A 15,796-nucleotide genomic window follows, 5' to 3' on the forward strand; every position below is an offset into this window, starting at 1 on the left:
GCGTCTAGAGTATTTCGTATAGGAAGTCGTGAATCCCGGGTCCATCAAAAAAACCTGCATTGAGAATCGCCACTATGGGAGACTTCTCTGCGGACTCAATTACAGGACCACTGGGGACTCACTCGAGTCAGTGTTTAGTGCCCTCAGACTTAAACGCCGAGATTGATGCAATCTGGCCGGAGCTTCAACGTGTCTTTTGTGATCTTCGTGCCATCAGCAGTCCTGGCACGGAGGAAACGATCGTGAATGATGAAGACCAAGATGAAGTCTCTAGAATTGAGGCGTTGGCTGCCCCTACTTCGCCCAAGCCGATCTTGCAAGTCATTCATCAAGCCTGGGAAATATTCGACAGGCGTATTCGGACCAATCACCCTCTTTTCGTGGGGTTCATTCCTTTCACTGCCATGCAGTTGAGCTGGTTGGGTGACACTATCGTGTCGGCATTTAACGCACATGTCGGGGGTAGAGTGGCTGGCTCCGGTCCGTGTGCAATAGAACGCGCTCTGATAGAGTGGCTTGCATCGAGGATCGGGTTGCCTCCTTCTGCCGGTGGGATCTTCGTGTCCGGCGGCTCCGTTGCGAACCTGTCAGCGATGGTTGTGGCTCGAGATGACTTACTTACGCATGAGGACTTTTCTCGAGGGATCATCTATACAAGCGATCAAGCTCACTACTCGGTCAGCAAGGCAGCTAGAATTATAGGGTTCCCTAGAGATAGATTGCGAACCATCCCGTCCGATTCCTCCTTTAGAATGCACGTTTCCACGCTGAAGACCATGATCACCGAGGAGCGAAAGAAGGGAATGATTCCATTCTTGGTGCTGGCCACTTTTGGCAGTACCAATACAGGTACTATCGACCCTATCGCCGAACTCGCAGAGGTAGCTCGCAACGAACGCCTGTGGCTGCATGTTGATGGCGCCTACGGCGCGTCCGCTGCGCTGTTACGCACTCGTCCGGGCCTGGCGGACGATTTGCGACATGCGCATAGCCTCTCCTGGGATGCTCATAAATGGCTATTCCAGACATACGGCTTCGGCATGCTCTTTGTCAAGGAGAAATTGCAACATTTACATGAATTGATATTGATAAGCCGGACTTGCATTAATATCAATCCCACATGGCCCTTCCGGTAATGTCTCACTACCCCAGATCTCTGGCGAAGCTCCACTCTCCGCACGAAGAGATGCTGTATCAGTATGATCAACGGATAGAAGGAATTCTCGGTGACTATCAGCCCGAAGGATAGAGGCCGGAATGTCCAGACGGAAGAGCTATCCCCTTGGAAGCAGGTCAAAAGACTCCAAGTACTCGCATGTCGGCTGGTTATCCAATCAGAAAAGCCGGATTTCCCGAGTTGTGGAAAGTCAAGAATGCGCAGTTCGGATATTCCAGTTGTGGCGTCTCTGCTAAACGTTTCTCTTTTCGGTTCCGGCCAGTGAAATCGTCAAATAGGGTCCCCATAGCCCATACCCCGTGTAGAGTTTGGAAGAAAGTTAACAGCAGACTCTTTCAATGTCTAGGTACTCTTCGGTATAATCCTGCTGGCGAAGATGGGGTGAGTTGATGATAATAACAACGATTTACTCTATCCTCTCTCCACAGCCTTTTCCCCACGGGGAACTGTCAATATCATCAGCTGCTCACCTACTCAAATTCCAAGCTTCGCCCTATATCTTCAACTTCAATCTCGCTCTGTCGGTCCGACAATTGAGCTCTTGACCATCATCTGTCTTACAACGCATAACCAACAGCCATCATCATGTCGGATAAGGACCCCGAGACAGTCGCCGCTCATATCGAAAAGGTGAAGGGAAATCTCGACGATCCGGCTGAAAGAGGGCGTCAAATCCAGGAAGAAGAGCGTCAGCTGAGTGTGTGGGCGACAATGAAGCTGCACCCTTGCGCAGTTCTAGTCTGTACGTATTCTCTCCGACATCTTTGATGCTCCTTGCTGAACTAGTCACCATCCACATAGGCAGTGTTGCGTTTGCTGCGGGTCTCATGTTCGGCTACGATCAAATAAGCAATGGTTCCACCATTGCCATGCCTTCCTTCATCCTTTATTTTGGCGACGTTGGGTCGACCGGGCTATATCTTCCGTCGATCTGGACTTCCCTGTGGACGTCAATGACCTCGCTCCTTCAAGCATTGGGTGCTATCGCGGTTGGTATGGTCTCTGATCGATTTGGTCGGAAGTGGCCCGGAGTCATCGCGGGAGTTATCTCTCTGGCTGGAACTGCGGTCCTCTTTACGGCGAAGAGCAGAGGAGCGTTGCTTGCTGGCAAGATGATCTGTGGTTTCTCGATTGGCGCAGGATTAGCGACAGGGACGAGTTACGCCTCTGAGGTGAGCTGCATTCTTCTATCTCATGTTTACTGCCTTCTAACCAATTCTTAGGTTGCACCTCTTTCCCTGCGCAATCCCATTCAGGTTGCCCTTGTCCTGTTTATTGTCTTCATGCAGGGTCTGGCTCTCGGAATCGTGCGCATATTCGTCCCAAGCATGGAAGAACACGCTTTCAGGACCGTATTCGCCATCCAGTGGGCTGTTGGAGGTCTGATGACGATTGCCTTCCTTCTTGTTCCAGAGTGAGTTCCGCGAATATTTTCGGCCCTCTGTTATTGACGATTTGATAGGTCGCCAGTCTTCCTTGTAAATTCAGGCCGTGTCGATGAAGCTAAAAAGGTCCTGCAGAAGCTCTACAGCTCGAGGATTAGCATCGATGACCGTTTGGCGTACCTCGTCAAGACCATCTCCGAGGAGCAAGAGCAGGACAGAATCTCCCCGGGATCTTACCTCGACTGCTTCAAGGGCACCAATCTGAAGCGCACTCTGACGGCGATGTTCCTCTACAGCACTTGCAACCTGGGTGGAGCTGCATTCCTCGCGCAGTCCATCTATTTCCTTCTTACTCTTGGTCTCCCTGCCGTGCATGTTTTTGACATCTCCATCGGCGGATTTGGTTTGGCGGTCATCATCATCCTGTTGACAGGAGCTCTGGGAAAATTTCTCACCAAGCGCACCATGCTGCTCATCGGTTTGGTGATCAACCTCGTGTTTTTGATCATCATTGGTAGTCTCTACTATGCATCCGGCACCGGTCCCACTTGGGCCATTGCAGTGTTGATGTGAGTGTTGTTGGTTCCTGCCTCCAGCCATATCGATATCCTTCCGGACCAGACTAACCTTCCGATCCTCAATAGGAACCTCCTCATCTCCTTCCAAACCAGTCTTATGCAGGCTGGGGGTTGGCCCATTGCTGCTGAGATCTCCAGCTACCGTCTACGCGCCAAATCCCTTTCAATTGGGTATTTTGCCCAGACGCTGTCCACTTGGGTCACGAATTTTAGCGTTCCATACATGTACAATGTTGACTCGGGCAACTTGGGAGCCCGCACTGCTTTCCCGTTTGCGGGTCTGACAGTGATTTTGCTCCTGGTTGCTTGGTTCTACGTCCCCGATACTACGGGGTTGACAACCGAGGAGATTGATCACTTGTACGAAGATAAGGTGCCTGTCAGGAAGTTTCGCAAGTTTGTGCCTCAGGGATGATCGTCATGGGGGAAATAATGTTTCTGTCTCGGGTTGGACCGCAAGCTTGAATATGGAAGTTGGTTTATTCTTTCCCTCACCGGCAGTCTCTCATCCTGAAAGTCAGAAAAACGAGGAACGCAGACACTTGATTCGTGGCTACTAAACTAATAAAACGTAGGATAGCGCCTTCAAGGCGATTTCATACTAGCCAGTGGTTTGAGTCTCCTAGTCCATCAGTTATGAAGCCAGAGCCTTGGCCACCACTTGCTCTGCAGTCTCCTCTGCGATTCCCAATAAATCCGCATCTGATTCCTCTCGTGACGGAGCAATAAGACACCGAGATTGGCCCTCATCGAACAACTGTGCCACCACCAAGTCCAGAACCCAACCACTGACACTCTCCTGAAATTTGCGTTTCCCGTCCTCCATGAGTGTGTGGGTGGACGCTCGTTGTACCTCCCACTGTTTCCCCGTCACAGATTGAAAGGCTTGCAACAGCTCGTTTTGACAGGTGATGATGGACTGCGCCTTGACAAAGCGGTTGGCTGTCCTGTCTGGATGCTGCAAGACGCCGACAACCGACTGCCCGATACCCTCGAGTGTGGTGCCAGTGAATTGTTCGGTGCCAGAGTCATAGATGATAGCCGAGCAGCGCACCACATCGAAGACCATCAGGGGGAAGCGTTTCAACGCCTGAGAGTTGATTAGCCTCGAGGCGAGCGTATGAAACGGATAGCTGTCACTCACCCAATCAATAGGATTCCCAGTGCTGATTCCCGTGTACGTAAAATCAGGATTGCTGTCTGCCTTCGCCTTTGCATGATCCCATCCCGCACGACGATGCGCCTGAATGGCGTCGAACTCAGGGGAAGACTTGGGATTGACACCCCAGCCAAAGTCATCCACGATGAAGCGCTTCACGCCCGCGGCCTCGGCGGCATCGATCATGGTGACTTGTGCCCCGATACCGCCGGGACCCACCACGCAGACGGCTGCATCCTGTCCCGCTAGGGCTGATGTGAGGTTCTCCAGGGTGTAAGTCGTTCTGATTACTGGAATGTCGGGAGGAAACGTCGACTTGGATTCGGTCCGCGTGATGATTGTTACGGTGAAGCCCGCTCGTTGTAGGGCTGCTGTGATGGGGGTGCCAAAGTTGCCAGAGGCCGGTAGGGAGGTCAGTAGATGTGTTTCTCGTCATATTGGACGCCGGAGAGTCGGGCTTACACCGAAAATGGCGACTTTTTGGATGACTGCCATGATTCACAAACGTGTTCTTGTTTCTGATTCGGCCTTGCTGGCTCAAATATTGATGCTTGGGGCCGAAACCTGGGGGCCTTTTATAAACAGAGACACGGAGGACAGACGTCCATCAGTTCCCAGGCAGCAACCATCGTCATCTCATCCTCGCAACAAAGACTAAGCGCTGACGCTTAAATCTCACCCGCAGCTAACATGATGCTATCACACTTTAGGACAAGATTCGAGGCTCATTCTGTCTTGGGATCCATGAGTCCAGGCCTTTCGAAACTGATTGGGAGGGTCATTCTGTCTTTACATTAATGTAATCACAGACCCGTATGTTTTCATAATCAACATGCCAGGGCCTAAGATGCTAGAATAGTCTTTAGACATGATTCATATATTACGGCATCCGAGCTTCATAGTCGACAGAGCATCATAATTGCATCACAATAGCATATATATCAATATTTAGGAAGTCTATTCTATCATCGTGGTGTATCCGTCTATCCAAAACTCCAGGTATATATCTATGTTCTTCCTGCATATTAGCTAGGGACGACCTATTTCGGCCCCCTTACACCCCTGCGATCCTCCCATCTGACTCAATATCTCTCAATTATCCCATGACTTCGTATGGTCTAAAGCCACGCGACCAAACAGAAAAAGCTTGTCCTTTGGGATTTCCCGTCGGAAAATGCGACCTATCCGGGAAGAGCCGTCTCATTTAGATCCGATCGATTTGGTTTCCTCATCAAGGCACCCACGGCGGCTTGGACAGAATCGGGATCGGCTATAATGATGGCTTTTGCATTCGTTCGGGCATCGGATATTCCTTGGACCATGGCGACCGCAACATTGCTCTATCGTTTTGGTTGGATGTTCTCAATCGAAGTCGAAGTGGCCGATCCTTAAAGTCCCAAGCACAAGGCCGGTTTTGCTTTGTGTGAGCGGCAGAGATTCGACCGACCCGCCTTGTCATTCATGTTGTTGTTTTGACACGTCAATGTTCGCAGACATCCTCTCATGCTGATGCCACAGCGTTCTGGTACTGACTGGCCAGTTCTTCACATACGCCCCAGATGCGTCGACGGTTCGCAACCCCAATGAGCGCCAGATCGTCCATGCCGTACCGAGCCGCGGTCATCTTGTCGAGCCACATGTACAATCGCTTATAGTTGACGTCGTCCGGCAAATCCTTGGGCTTCTGCGAGGAGTAAAATTCCCAGAACCATGGCATTTCCCACTGGATGAATCGTTTCCAGAACCAGTTGTCCTGCGTGACAATCTGGATGCTCAGTGATGCTTGAGTCAACGCCTTGAGCGAATCACCGGGCAGGTAGGAGCAAATTTGATACACGAGTTCGAGTGGTAGCTTGCCGAAGGGGCTGGCAGGCGATCGGCCCTTGAGATCGAACTGTGCGAACGGCTTCTTGAATTTGCTGTCCGTGGTCATGTCGGGTTTGAGGAAATCGTCCAGACCAGATGTCTCGACTGGATGTGTCGCGCAGTACTGCAACTGGTCAGTAGATGACTATGCGACTTGGTCGTTGCGTTGCTGCTTGCCTCTGCGCCGGGGATGCACTCCCAGTAGCGGCCTTGCGCCCGCCGAATGTCGTCGCCATAGTTCAGTCGCAGAGCGGAGCAGGATTCGTTGCACAAGTCTGTCATCACATTGTACAGCACTTTCATGTCGATTGTTGAGCTATCGGTAGAGTTGGTGAGGACGCGAGTTAGGATCTCGAAGCAGCATCCGTGGAAGGGGATGACCGGTCCGGGGGTGTCGTCGGTCCCGGAGCCATAGCTTCATCACATTAGAATAAATCCTTTCCAGTTCGACGGATAGGGTGGTCAAACCAGGTATAGACATTCCGGTCTTGACCAGGTACAGCGTCAGTGCCAGACTTGATGGCAATCTCTCCCTGCAATGATCTGTCAGCCCGCTGAATCGTCGATGTAACCTTGGCAGGAGAAGCATACAACGTCTGCATAATAGCCCGGTCCGGAGACAAATGTTCTTCAAAATGGTCAGATCAATCTCCTTGATTGATTGAAACGCGATCATCAAGCACTCACTTTCCCTTTCCCGAGGCAGCCCGAGGGTTGAATCCGAGACAGTATGCCTTGTAGAGCCATGCTACGTTCTCCCAGCCAAGAATCTTGGGGTCGTAACTGCGAACGGGCTCTTCACCATCCTGCGGGACCTGGTCGATGGACTGACCCGCTTGGAGAGCCTGAGATCTTTTTTCAATCCACCGTCGTCGACGCTCGGTTGCTGTCTCTGAGGGAGTTTCGATGAGCATTCCACAAAAGCCGACACCACAGATGGCGCAGTAGCAGTCGTAGGCCATGGTGATTACTGCGATTGATTTCCCCGCGTATCCACGGGGAGAGAATCAAGTGGAGATGCAATTGGGATGGGTTGAGCGACTGACGGGGGATCGTAATCTGTCTCTACTCTTGAGAAAAGGGTGGACTGGATAAATATCGACGGTCACCGCGGATTGACAATTAATATCGTACTATCATATGGAGCCACGGGGACTCGGTGGTCACGCACGCACACATGGAAAATTCGAAAAAATTTAGGTTACTGGGCGATCACACAATAATAATTGGATAGATACCCACAAGCCGAAGTTTTTGGAACAGGGGCAATTGACCCACAAAAGCAATGCCATTATCCACCTGGATGAGTTGTCATTCGTTGTCTTGATGAACTGGTATCTGTTAGCTGTTGTCTAGTACTATCTCACCTGACCCGACGAGTTTTTCTGGCTGCTACTGAGTACTCTGTAGAATGAATGCTAAGACTGTCTATCTATCTCCGTACACCGCTAAGTGACTCCTTTACGGTCCTTGCTGCAATGTTAATTAGGAATTTAGGATGGCAAAGTGATACCGCCCTTTGAGGCAATCCCGAGCTCCGAGGAACTTCCGTTTGCCCCTTTTTCTGCCTCGCTTTTCTCCCGACGATGGCTTGATAACTGGCGTTCTGACTGTCTCCTGATTACTCCATAGTATTGATGCTTAATCTAAAAATAGTTGCTTTTTCGAGGTCTGGAATCGCCCGATTCAACTACTAAGTCTACTACGTATTGATATCGACGATGGCAAGTTTTGGTCACTTGACCAGCGGACAAGGGTCTAAATTAATTAGTATTGACTATTGACTATGGACTAGGTGGTCTCATTAAGGAGAAACGAGTCTAGACAAACTGTACTTTTGTTCTCCATAGCAGCACTTTTCACTTTTTAAATGAAAATCCTTTCTTCTGTCTCCCCGATACCGGGGAACCGGGAACCGGCACGGATTACTAACACCGTGCTCCGACTTAGTGCAACATGAGATCTTTGCATGCAGCGGATAGAAGATAAAAAGCTGAACGTTCCATTCATTGGGCCTTGTGCTTCTGACTCCAGGAGGAATCACTCTGGGGAAGTCTCTTCTATCGAGTCTCCGGCACCGCGGAGACTCGTAGACAATCAAGAGTGGAGAGCTCTTTGATCTCTTATAGCGATCTGCAGCTGCATCTCCCTCTCAAATTGCGGTCTGACGGGACTTTGTCACTCTGGCCGAGGGAATTCAGAGACTTTAGACGGGCTCCAGATCGTGAGAGACTCAATCAATGTGATTGGTGCAGTATGTGGGCTGTGTCTGTCGGATACTATCATGATTGGCTAGATTCCTTCCAGAATTGTTCCTTGCGGCCCATTCAACCAGTAGAATTCAAGCATAACCTGGGACACAACACAGAATGCTCCACTCTCAATGAAGAATTCAAGAATAATAATGAAAAGGAGAGGGCTCAAAGCTACTACCTATATCTATACAGAGTACGGAGTACTCCACACTATCTCATATCTACATTTTAACCATTCTATATCTATGCAAATCCTCAGCTAACCGAACACACAGTAACCTTGTATGATTAGCTGGCAAGGTCAAATAACATCTAGGTCCTGTTCACTGCCCTGGGTCTTTTTGGTCCATTTCCATTCTTTTTTTATGTTTGTTGGGTTAGCACAGAGACATAATGCACTAGTAGTGACTTACAGCGCAAGGAAATCCAGATCTTCACTATGCCACTTCTTCTCGTCATCTTGGATTTCCTAGACCAGTAACCCACCCTGCATGTTCGTGTCTTCGGAATTGCCCATTGCCCTCAGAAGGTACACAGCTTATCCGCAGCAAGGGATCGACCCTATGCAGAACCACTCAGTCGGTCAGCAAGCAAGGCCAGAAGCTCCCACCACATAGGAAACAATGAGAATCAGTTCACCCTCGGCTCGTAGCTCTGGAGGAGTATCCATGGCCGCCCATGTGCGAGCTAGAAGTTCTCCTTGCAGCATCACCATTACACTTACACATGCTCACAACAATCCTCACTCGCCAACAATGATATGTCTAGTAAATACTCTAGGTATATTCGCTGGTACAGTCTCATGCTCACCCTCGAGTCTCCTCAATGATCATATGCTGCAGGCTCCTGCAAGCTCTCAAGAGACAATAAGGGCTTCGGGTCTTGTGTATGCTGCCCGATACGGGGTCGACAATTCCATTCAGCTAGATTGGTCCAATCCGTTCAAGTAATACAGATTGAGTAAGTCCTCTATGTCAGTTGTCGCGCGTTCAAGACCGGCCAAACTTGGTTTCCGGAGGAGAGAACGAGGGGTGTAGCACTGCCTGAAGTTGATATGACGGGGATACTATCCTGTGCAATGCCCCTCGACCATGTTCACTCCCCCGCTATTGGGCTGTGCGTACGTTGAATAGGCAACTTTCTCGCGGCATCGACAAGGACGACCAGAGAAAGAACCAACGTCAGCGCATTTTATTCGGTCGCGAGCCACGAGGACAATAACTTGTGACGATTTCTATGCTGACGGAGCAGAATCAGCAGATACCATTCTTTTCCGATCGATGATCCGCCTTTTTCTTCTCGAATCTTGCATACAACGCTGATGCTTCCAGTATTCTGCGCGAAGCTTTTCTGGCTCTTTCTCCGACTCGTTACCTAGACTCCTCATCGTCTGGTGGACCCTCCTCTGAAGTCTCAGCCTGGGCAGTTGCGAGTCTTTGAGCTGGTTGGATTTCTCGCTCGCACTTTGCCTTTTGAAGGCATCTTGTAGACTTTGAATAAGAAGATATGCATGAAAGATGCTGATCATGGTATACAAAAAGAGAGTAAGAGACAGATGGCCGGCAATCTCAGCGAGTTTCTACTGCTATGATGAAACAATGACTCCGACATCTGCCATGGATCACTAGATCATGATCACATGCTTATATTCAGACTGCAGAGTCCAGTTTCTAGTTCACACCTGAGCTCTAAAATGTCAATCAAAGTCAAGCTTTGGTGGACCGAAGGACAAGACTGCGGCTGCTTATTGTGGAGAGGACCTCTTTAGTCATCCTACACGTTGGTAAAAACAGACTCATTCTGAGTCATTTGAAGAAAGCCTTGTAAGTAACTATACGAGCACAGCCCGCCTGTAGCCTTCGCGGCCTAACCGCCGCTACCAATTCACCAATTCGTCATCCATTTCAGGAATTCAACAATTTGATTCTTGAGGATATGATACAGATCAGGCATATTACCAACAAAAGCGATATGACTGCCTCAACGATGCGTCACTATTTGTCCATCATCGTGTGTCCTCTTTGACTCATAGCGTCGGGGACAAGAATGGGTTAGGGCTGCGCTTACGTCAACCAGCATGCCTGGCATCTATACTGTATAGCATCGAAAATATCAAGGACAAAAGCATTATAAATATCAGACAATCTTCTGCTCCGAGTTCTGTTCTTTCACCAGAGATTCTGCACTTATCTTGATTTCAGCCTTCTAACTGTTGACGACTTCATCATCATGCCTTCAGGACTCCCCAATTTCCGCACCATCTCGGACGATGACCAAGTCCAGATGGTATTCAAACAAAGACAGCAAAAGGAGCAGGAGAGGGCCGCTCTTTCGCATAACGAGACTGCCTCGATAAGCAGTGACAAGACTCTCTGCCAACAGGATGAGCAAAAGCGATCAACATCAGTATTCTCTTCAATCAAGACAGGTGAGAGCCCCTGCAGCCTGCCTGAGAGATTTAATAGGCTAAATATATACTAGCAATGATGCATATTACACCGAAACGAGAGCCTTGAACTTATCTCGCCTTCGGAACTTCATGGGCAGCAGAAGACCACATATAATCAACGACAGAGCTCGCTGCTAAGAAGATGCTAAGGCATTCTTGAGTGGAGGATTTATCATCTAGTTCTACACCAAACCACGCAGAACATCATCCAATTGTTTTTGAGAGATGTTATCGCTATGGAATCGATCTATGTGATGCTTGAATTGTATCACCTTCATTTCATAATGTATTTAAAGTCCCACTGAGCTATGCTCTATGCTACCAGAAAACATAATGGGCAAGACTGGAGGTTTGCCCGCCTTGTGATACTCCTCGAATTCTTATTTGCACTTCCTGGGGTATAGCCGTAGGCTTGAAGCAGATCATTGGCCAAGATCAGGGTTAAAAAAGGTGGCAAAGCCGTCCATGGCGGCCTAAGAGGCGGTTCCTTCCCTCTTTTGCCAGCCCGATTCTTCCGATTCCTCTTGCGTTTCGACTTTACTTAGTAGATGCTAGCCTGGTATACCCTTTGCTCGACCGGAGAGTTGGGGACTTTATATCTTCTCGAACAAAGACACAGGAAGATGTTATTCTTGTTATGGCTCCTCCGTCTGGATAATACTATTCATTTCCTTCATATATTAGCGGAAAGACTACTAAACTACCTAACCAAACTATGATACAGGGTTAGTGAACCACAGTCAAGGCCACAGCCTACCTATTTGGTACTTCCAGTCATGATTGCTTCCTGGGCAAGTTCCCACTCTTCCCGCGCGCTGGAATCGCCAAATAACTCGTCGATTTCTTCTAGTGTCTTCCCACCCGTCTCAGGAACTAGGAAAAACGCCCAGACACCTGCCAGCGAGCACATCACGGCAAAGAAGATGTAGGTTCGATAGCCAATGTCAGCCAGCATGGAAGGTGTGACAATGCCAACAATGAAATCCGACAGCCAGATGGTGCATGTGGCGAGAGCGACACCTTTGGACCGAGACGTAGTCGCAAAAACCTCCGATGGGAGGGCCCAACCCAGTGGGGAATAGGTGACTCCGTAAACGAGGATGAAGATGAACGCCATGGCAACGCAGCCCCAGCCGGCGGCCGTGTGCGATGCCCAATCAGTCGAGTAAAGACCCGAAAGGATGGCGATGATGATATAGGCCACTGCAGTACCAAAGCCACCGAAGATAGCGAGGGGGCGCCGGCCGACCTTTTCGATGACGAGAAAACAGACAACGGCTGCAATGAGTTGGAGAACGTTGAAGACACCGGAGAGAATGAGCGATGTCTCCGAGGTCTGGCCGAGGGATTCGAACAGTGTTGGCGCGTAGTAGATGAAAGCGTTGATTCCCGAGAACTGCTGGAAGAATGCGACACCCATACCGACGGCGGTGCGTTTCCACATCTTCCGGGTGAAGAGATCCATCCAGGAGAGAACTTCGAGCTTGATACCGGATGCACCAGGGTGCTTTTTCGCCAGGACGGCTTTTTGGAAGTTGATCTCGGCCACAATCTGCTGATGCTCCGCTTGGACTCTCTCGTCTGTGCTTGGCAGTCCTCGCAATTTACACAGGCTAGACATGCAGTCATCCTGGCGGTTGACCAAAGCAAGCCACCGAGGAGAGTACGGGAAGAAGTGAATGCCAGCGCCGAGTATCGTTGCGGTCACCATTTGCAGACCAAAGGGGAGTCGGAAACAGGCTTCTGTAGTCATGTGTCTGGTGCCGTAAGTGATGTAAAACGCAATGACGACTCCCAGGGTGATGGAGATGGATTCGAGGACAAGGAGCGTGCCTCGCATGTGGGGTGGAGAGACTTCGGAGATATAGAGCGGTGCACCCTATGATTTTACCCATTAATCTTGGTGGAAACACTGCCGATTGAGTGGAACGTATACCATTGCCAATGTACCAACGCCGATGCCTCCGATAAAGCGTCCCGCGACAAGCATGTCGTAGTTGGTTGCGGCCGTCTGAAGAATGGCTCCGACGTTGAAGACGATCACCATAGCCGTGAGGGCCCATTTGCGAGAGACGCGATCCGCCAGATATGGCATGAAGATACAGCCAACAAATGCACCTAGCAGCAACATCCCCGTCATGAATCCTTTGCCAAAAGCAGTTTCGGCACGCGGATACACCGCGTGAAACTTGTCCATCGAGTTGATGATGGAAATGACTCCCATGTCGTATCCCATGGAGAATCCGCCCATGGAGGCCAGGAAAGCTGCGCCAAAGACATACTTGGAGCCGAAGATGCCCTTGAATCCGCTGGGACCGTGAGGCAGCAATTCGAGTTGGTGAGGGTCTACCGCATGAACGATACCAACGGCAGTTCCTTCGACATGTTCCGCAGATGGGAACTCTTTCCGATCCAGGGAGGACTTGCTTGCCTCGAGGTCAGGACCCATGATTGAAAGGTGGAGATGGCAAGTGGAGTGCAGAAGAAGCTATCGACCTAGACAGATGAGGATGGCTGAAGATGGAAAGGTGTCTCGCTCGAGTCCCTTCTGGGGCGATATATATAGCGATGATCGGTTATTGAAAACGATGAGACAGAGGCCGGTGTCTTCAGTGGTGATGTAATTTGGTCAAATCATGAACCTCTAGATGTATCTGAGGCGGGCAGAAATTCCACTCCAGGACCCTCAACTCCTCAAGATCTATGTGGTCGGCAGGCGCTGTAGATCTAAACCAGGATGTCTTGATAGTGATGCAGTGAGTTAATCATTGGACAATGGCAAGGCTGGAGAAAGCCATCCTACCCCGGACTTCTACCCCGGATGACCCAGCCATTTGCGCAGTCTCCGCAGAAAAACTTTGTCCTTCTTTGGACAAGTTCCCCGCACATCCCCCGCATTGCTGTGGCATCAAGCCACGATTGTGGAGATTCTGCGAAGGTTTGACGAATCATTCAGCGGACAATACAGCCTTGTCAGTCCTGACAGATGAATGAGGGATGGATTGGCCCAGATTCGTGAAGGTTCATGATTGAAGTTGCGGGAAATCCAACCAGATCCAGAGGCATGCCTCCCACACGTGATCATGGCTGATGAAACACAGCGGGCCAAAATTCCCCTTTGCGCTTCTCCGGCAGTCGAAAGGCGTAGTAAAATGCCATTCTTGTCTATCAGTCTTATGGTTCCCGATCGGAAGATGGCCGGCAGTAATATACCCTGTGGAAGTCAGAAGCTATTGATTTCCATGGTCGAAGACGATGTCAATAGCCACCTACTTCCCGGAGCTAGTGTACGCATCAAATACCGAGAAAATCAGTTCATATTATGTGAGTTCGATATCTGTCCGTAGATTTTCCGCTCGGTGTGAATTATTCATATTTGTCCTCTGCGAAATGTTCGGTCCTAGGAAAAAAGACACACAACGCAAAGAGGCAAGCAGAAGAAGAAAGATATCTCTTACAACTATCCAGGCAGTAATATCCCTCAAAACATCAGGATTTATCACAAACCACAACGCTCGGTCTGTCAAGCTCACAGGCACTGAGAGTACCACTGGCTGATAACCGTACAGGTATAGGGACTCTGGCACGAGGTGGCGCCAGTCCATCCTTGACCTCCACACTGACCGTAATGGGCAACGGTTCCGGTGGAGCCGCCCGAGCCACCTGAGCCTCCTCCTCCCGAGCTGCTCGAACTCAGCTTGCTCTTGACGAAGGTAAGAGCTGCCTGTCCGTACTCGGTTCCGTAGCCTTGATGAGTGTTGGCATCGTTTCCGTTGCAGCAGTATGGATCGGCAGCATCGCAGTACGACTGTATCTTGCTTGCAGATGGGCAGCTAAAGCCAGCAGGACGAGGGTCAAACTGGATGACGGTGAGTGGTTAGATCCGAACATCACAACTCAAGGAAGATCAAAGGTCTTGCTTACGCCAGCCGCTTTGCAGGTGCCGACCTCATACGACAAACCCGCAATGAAGCGAGGATCGCCCATAAAGATAGCCGCTTTGATCATGTTGACGGCCGATGCGGACAGCGGAACGGCCGTGTTGGTGTAGCCCTGGTTGGGATCTCCACCTCCGCAAAGGGCGTCATCCATAATTTGACCGCCCTACCACAGAATTAGACGCGTCTGGATAATTCAATAAGCGGAAGATACCTGAGAGTATCCGACAAGGACCAGTTGGGTGCTTGGACATTTCTGATTGAACGAGTTCACGGCGCTCACGACAGCGTTGATTCCGGCAACCACCGAGTTGGCATAACTGACTCCGCCGCAGGAAGACTGACCTCCACAAGCAGGGTAGCTGATTGCCTCGGAGGTGGAGCCTGGGTAGGCGTTGAGGATCAGATTGACAACGGTGGAGGACGAACCATAGCCGGCGGGGGCGGTGGTTTCACGAGCACCAAAGACATGGATATTGGGACAGCTGCTCTGGCGTTCTTCAAGATCGACAGGGCCAGCCAAAGCTTGGCCCAAAAGAGCGAGAGTCACTGCTGTGAACAACATGCTTGGCAATGATATCGAGAAACGGGCAGATATTCCGATTTGAACGAGCTTGTGGAATCTGTACGTCAAGCTTCTGGTATCCCGAGGATGGTGATGATCTCTTTTATAGACCCAATGCTTCGCAGACAAGCCCTCACGATCTGCAGAGGAACAATGTCACTTGTCTATCCTGTCGTCCGATCTCCTTTTCAAAACCTGTTCCTTTGCCCCGAGAGGATGAGTTGAGATCACTTTCTCCAAAGACGAATTGGCTCAAAAGACGACTGAAGACCTGGGTTCGAAGGTGATTTTAGCCGTGAAGCGAAAAGAGCGCACGATATGTCTAGAAACGCTTATAACCCGCACCCCTGCAACAGAGCTGGCCAGACACATCGAACCTACTGCATTTATTGGGTAAACAGTCGGGGCCAGCCATAGGATTGGT

The 15,796-nt window shown here is 50.1% G+C and overlaps 5 protein-coding genes across 5 annotated transcripts; 2 read left to right on the forward strand and 3 right to left on the reverse strand.

The window, feature by feature from the left end:
* Positions 1–74: 74 nt before the first annotated feature.
* On the forward strand, positions 75–1,136 carry CDV56_102464 (pyridoxal phosphate-dependent decarboxylase family protein; the record flags this gene model as incomplete). The annotated part of the gene is made up of 1 exon (XM_026756083.1): positions 75–1,136. One exon carries the CDS (start codon positions 75–77, stop codon positions 1,134–1,136), a length of 1,062 nt encoding a protein of 353 aa, XP_026615392.1.
* A 626-nt stretch (positions 1,137–1,762) lies between these two features.
* Positions 1,763–3,555, forward strand: CDV56_102670 (uncharacterized protein; the record flags this gene model as incomplete). The annotated part of the gene is made up of 5 exons (XM_026756289.1): positions 1,763–1,919; positions 1,979–2,349; positions 2,401–2,591; positions 2,640–3,131; positions 3,207–3,555. The coding sequence occupies 5 exons, from the start codon at positions 1,763–1,765 to the stop codon at positions 3,553–3,555; spliced, it is 1,560 nt and encodes a 519-aa protein (XP_026615393.1).
* A 219-nt stretch (positions 3,556–3,774) lies between these two features.
* On the reverse strand, positions 3,775–7,127 carry CDV56_102937 (uncharacterized protein; the record flags this gene model as incomplete). The annotated part of the gene is made up of 7 exons (XM_026756556.1): positions 3,775–4,230; positions 4,285–4,670; positions 5,833–6,218; positions 6,272–6,580; positions 6,634–6,698; positions 6,757–6,793; positions 6,853–7,127. 7 exons carry the CDS (start codon positions 7,125–7,127, stop codon positions 3,775–3,777), a joined length of 1,914 nt encoding a protein of 637 aa, XP_026615394.1.
* Positions 7,128–11,626: 4,499 nt separating this feature from the next.
* On the reverse strand, positions 11,627–13,318 carry CDV56_103782 (uncharacterized protein; the record flags this gene model as incomplete). The annotated part of the gene is made up of 2 exons (XM_026757401.1): positions 11,627–12,748; positions 12,806–13,318. The coding sequence occupies 2 exons, from the start codon at positions 13,316–13,318 to the stop codon at positions 11,627–11,629; spliced, it is 1,635 nt and encodes a 544-aa protein (XP_026615395.1).
* Positions 13,319–14,398: 1,080 nt separating this feature from the next.
* AXE2 (putative acetyl xylan esterase (Axe1)) lies at positions 14,399–15,372 on the reverse strand (the record flags this gene model as incomplete). The annotated part of the gene is made up of 3 exons (XM_026757679.1): positions 14,399–14,728; positions 14,794–14,973; positions 15,022–15,372. The coding sequence occupies 3 exons, from the start codon at positions 15,370–15,372 to the stop codon at positions 14,399–14,401; spliced, it is 861 nt and encodes a 286-aa protein (XP_026615396.1).
* Between the last annotated feature and the right edge of the window lie 424 nt (positions 15,373–15,796).

The sequence above is a fragment of the Aspergillus thermomutatus genome (genome assembly GCF_002237265.1).
Source record: "Aspergillus thermomutatus strain HMR AF 39 chromosome Unknown NODE_67, whole genome shotgun sequence".
Taxonomy (NCBI): domain Eukaryota; kingdom Fungi; phylum Ascomycota; class Eurotiomycetes; order Eurotiales; family Aspergillaceae; genus Aspergillus; species Aspergillus thermomutatus.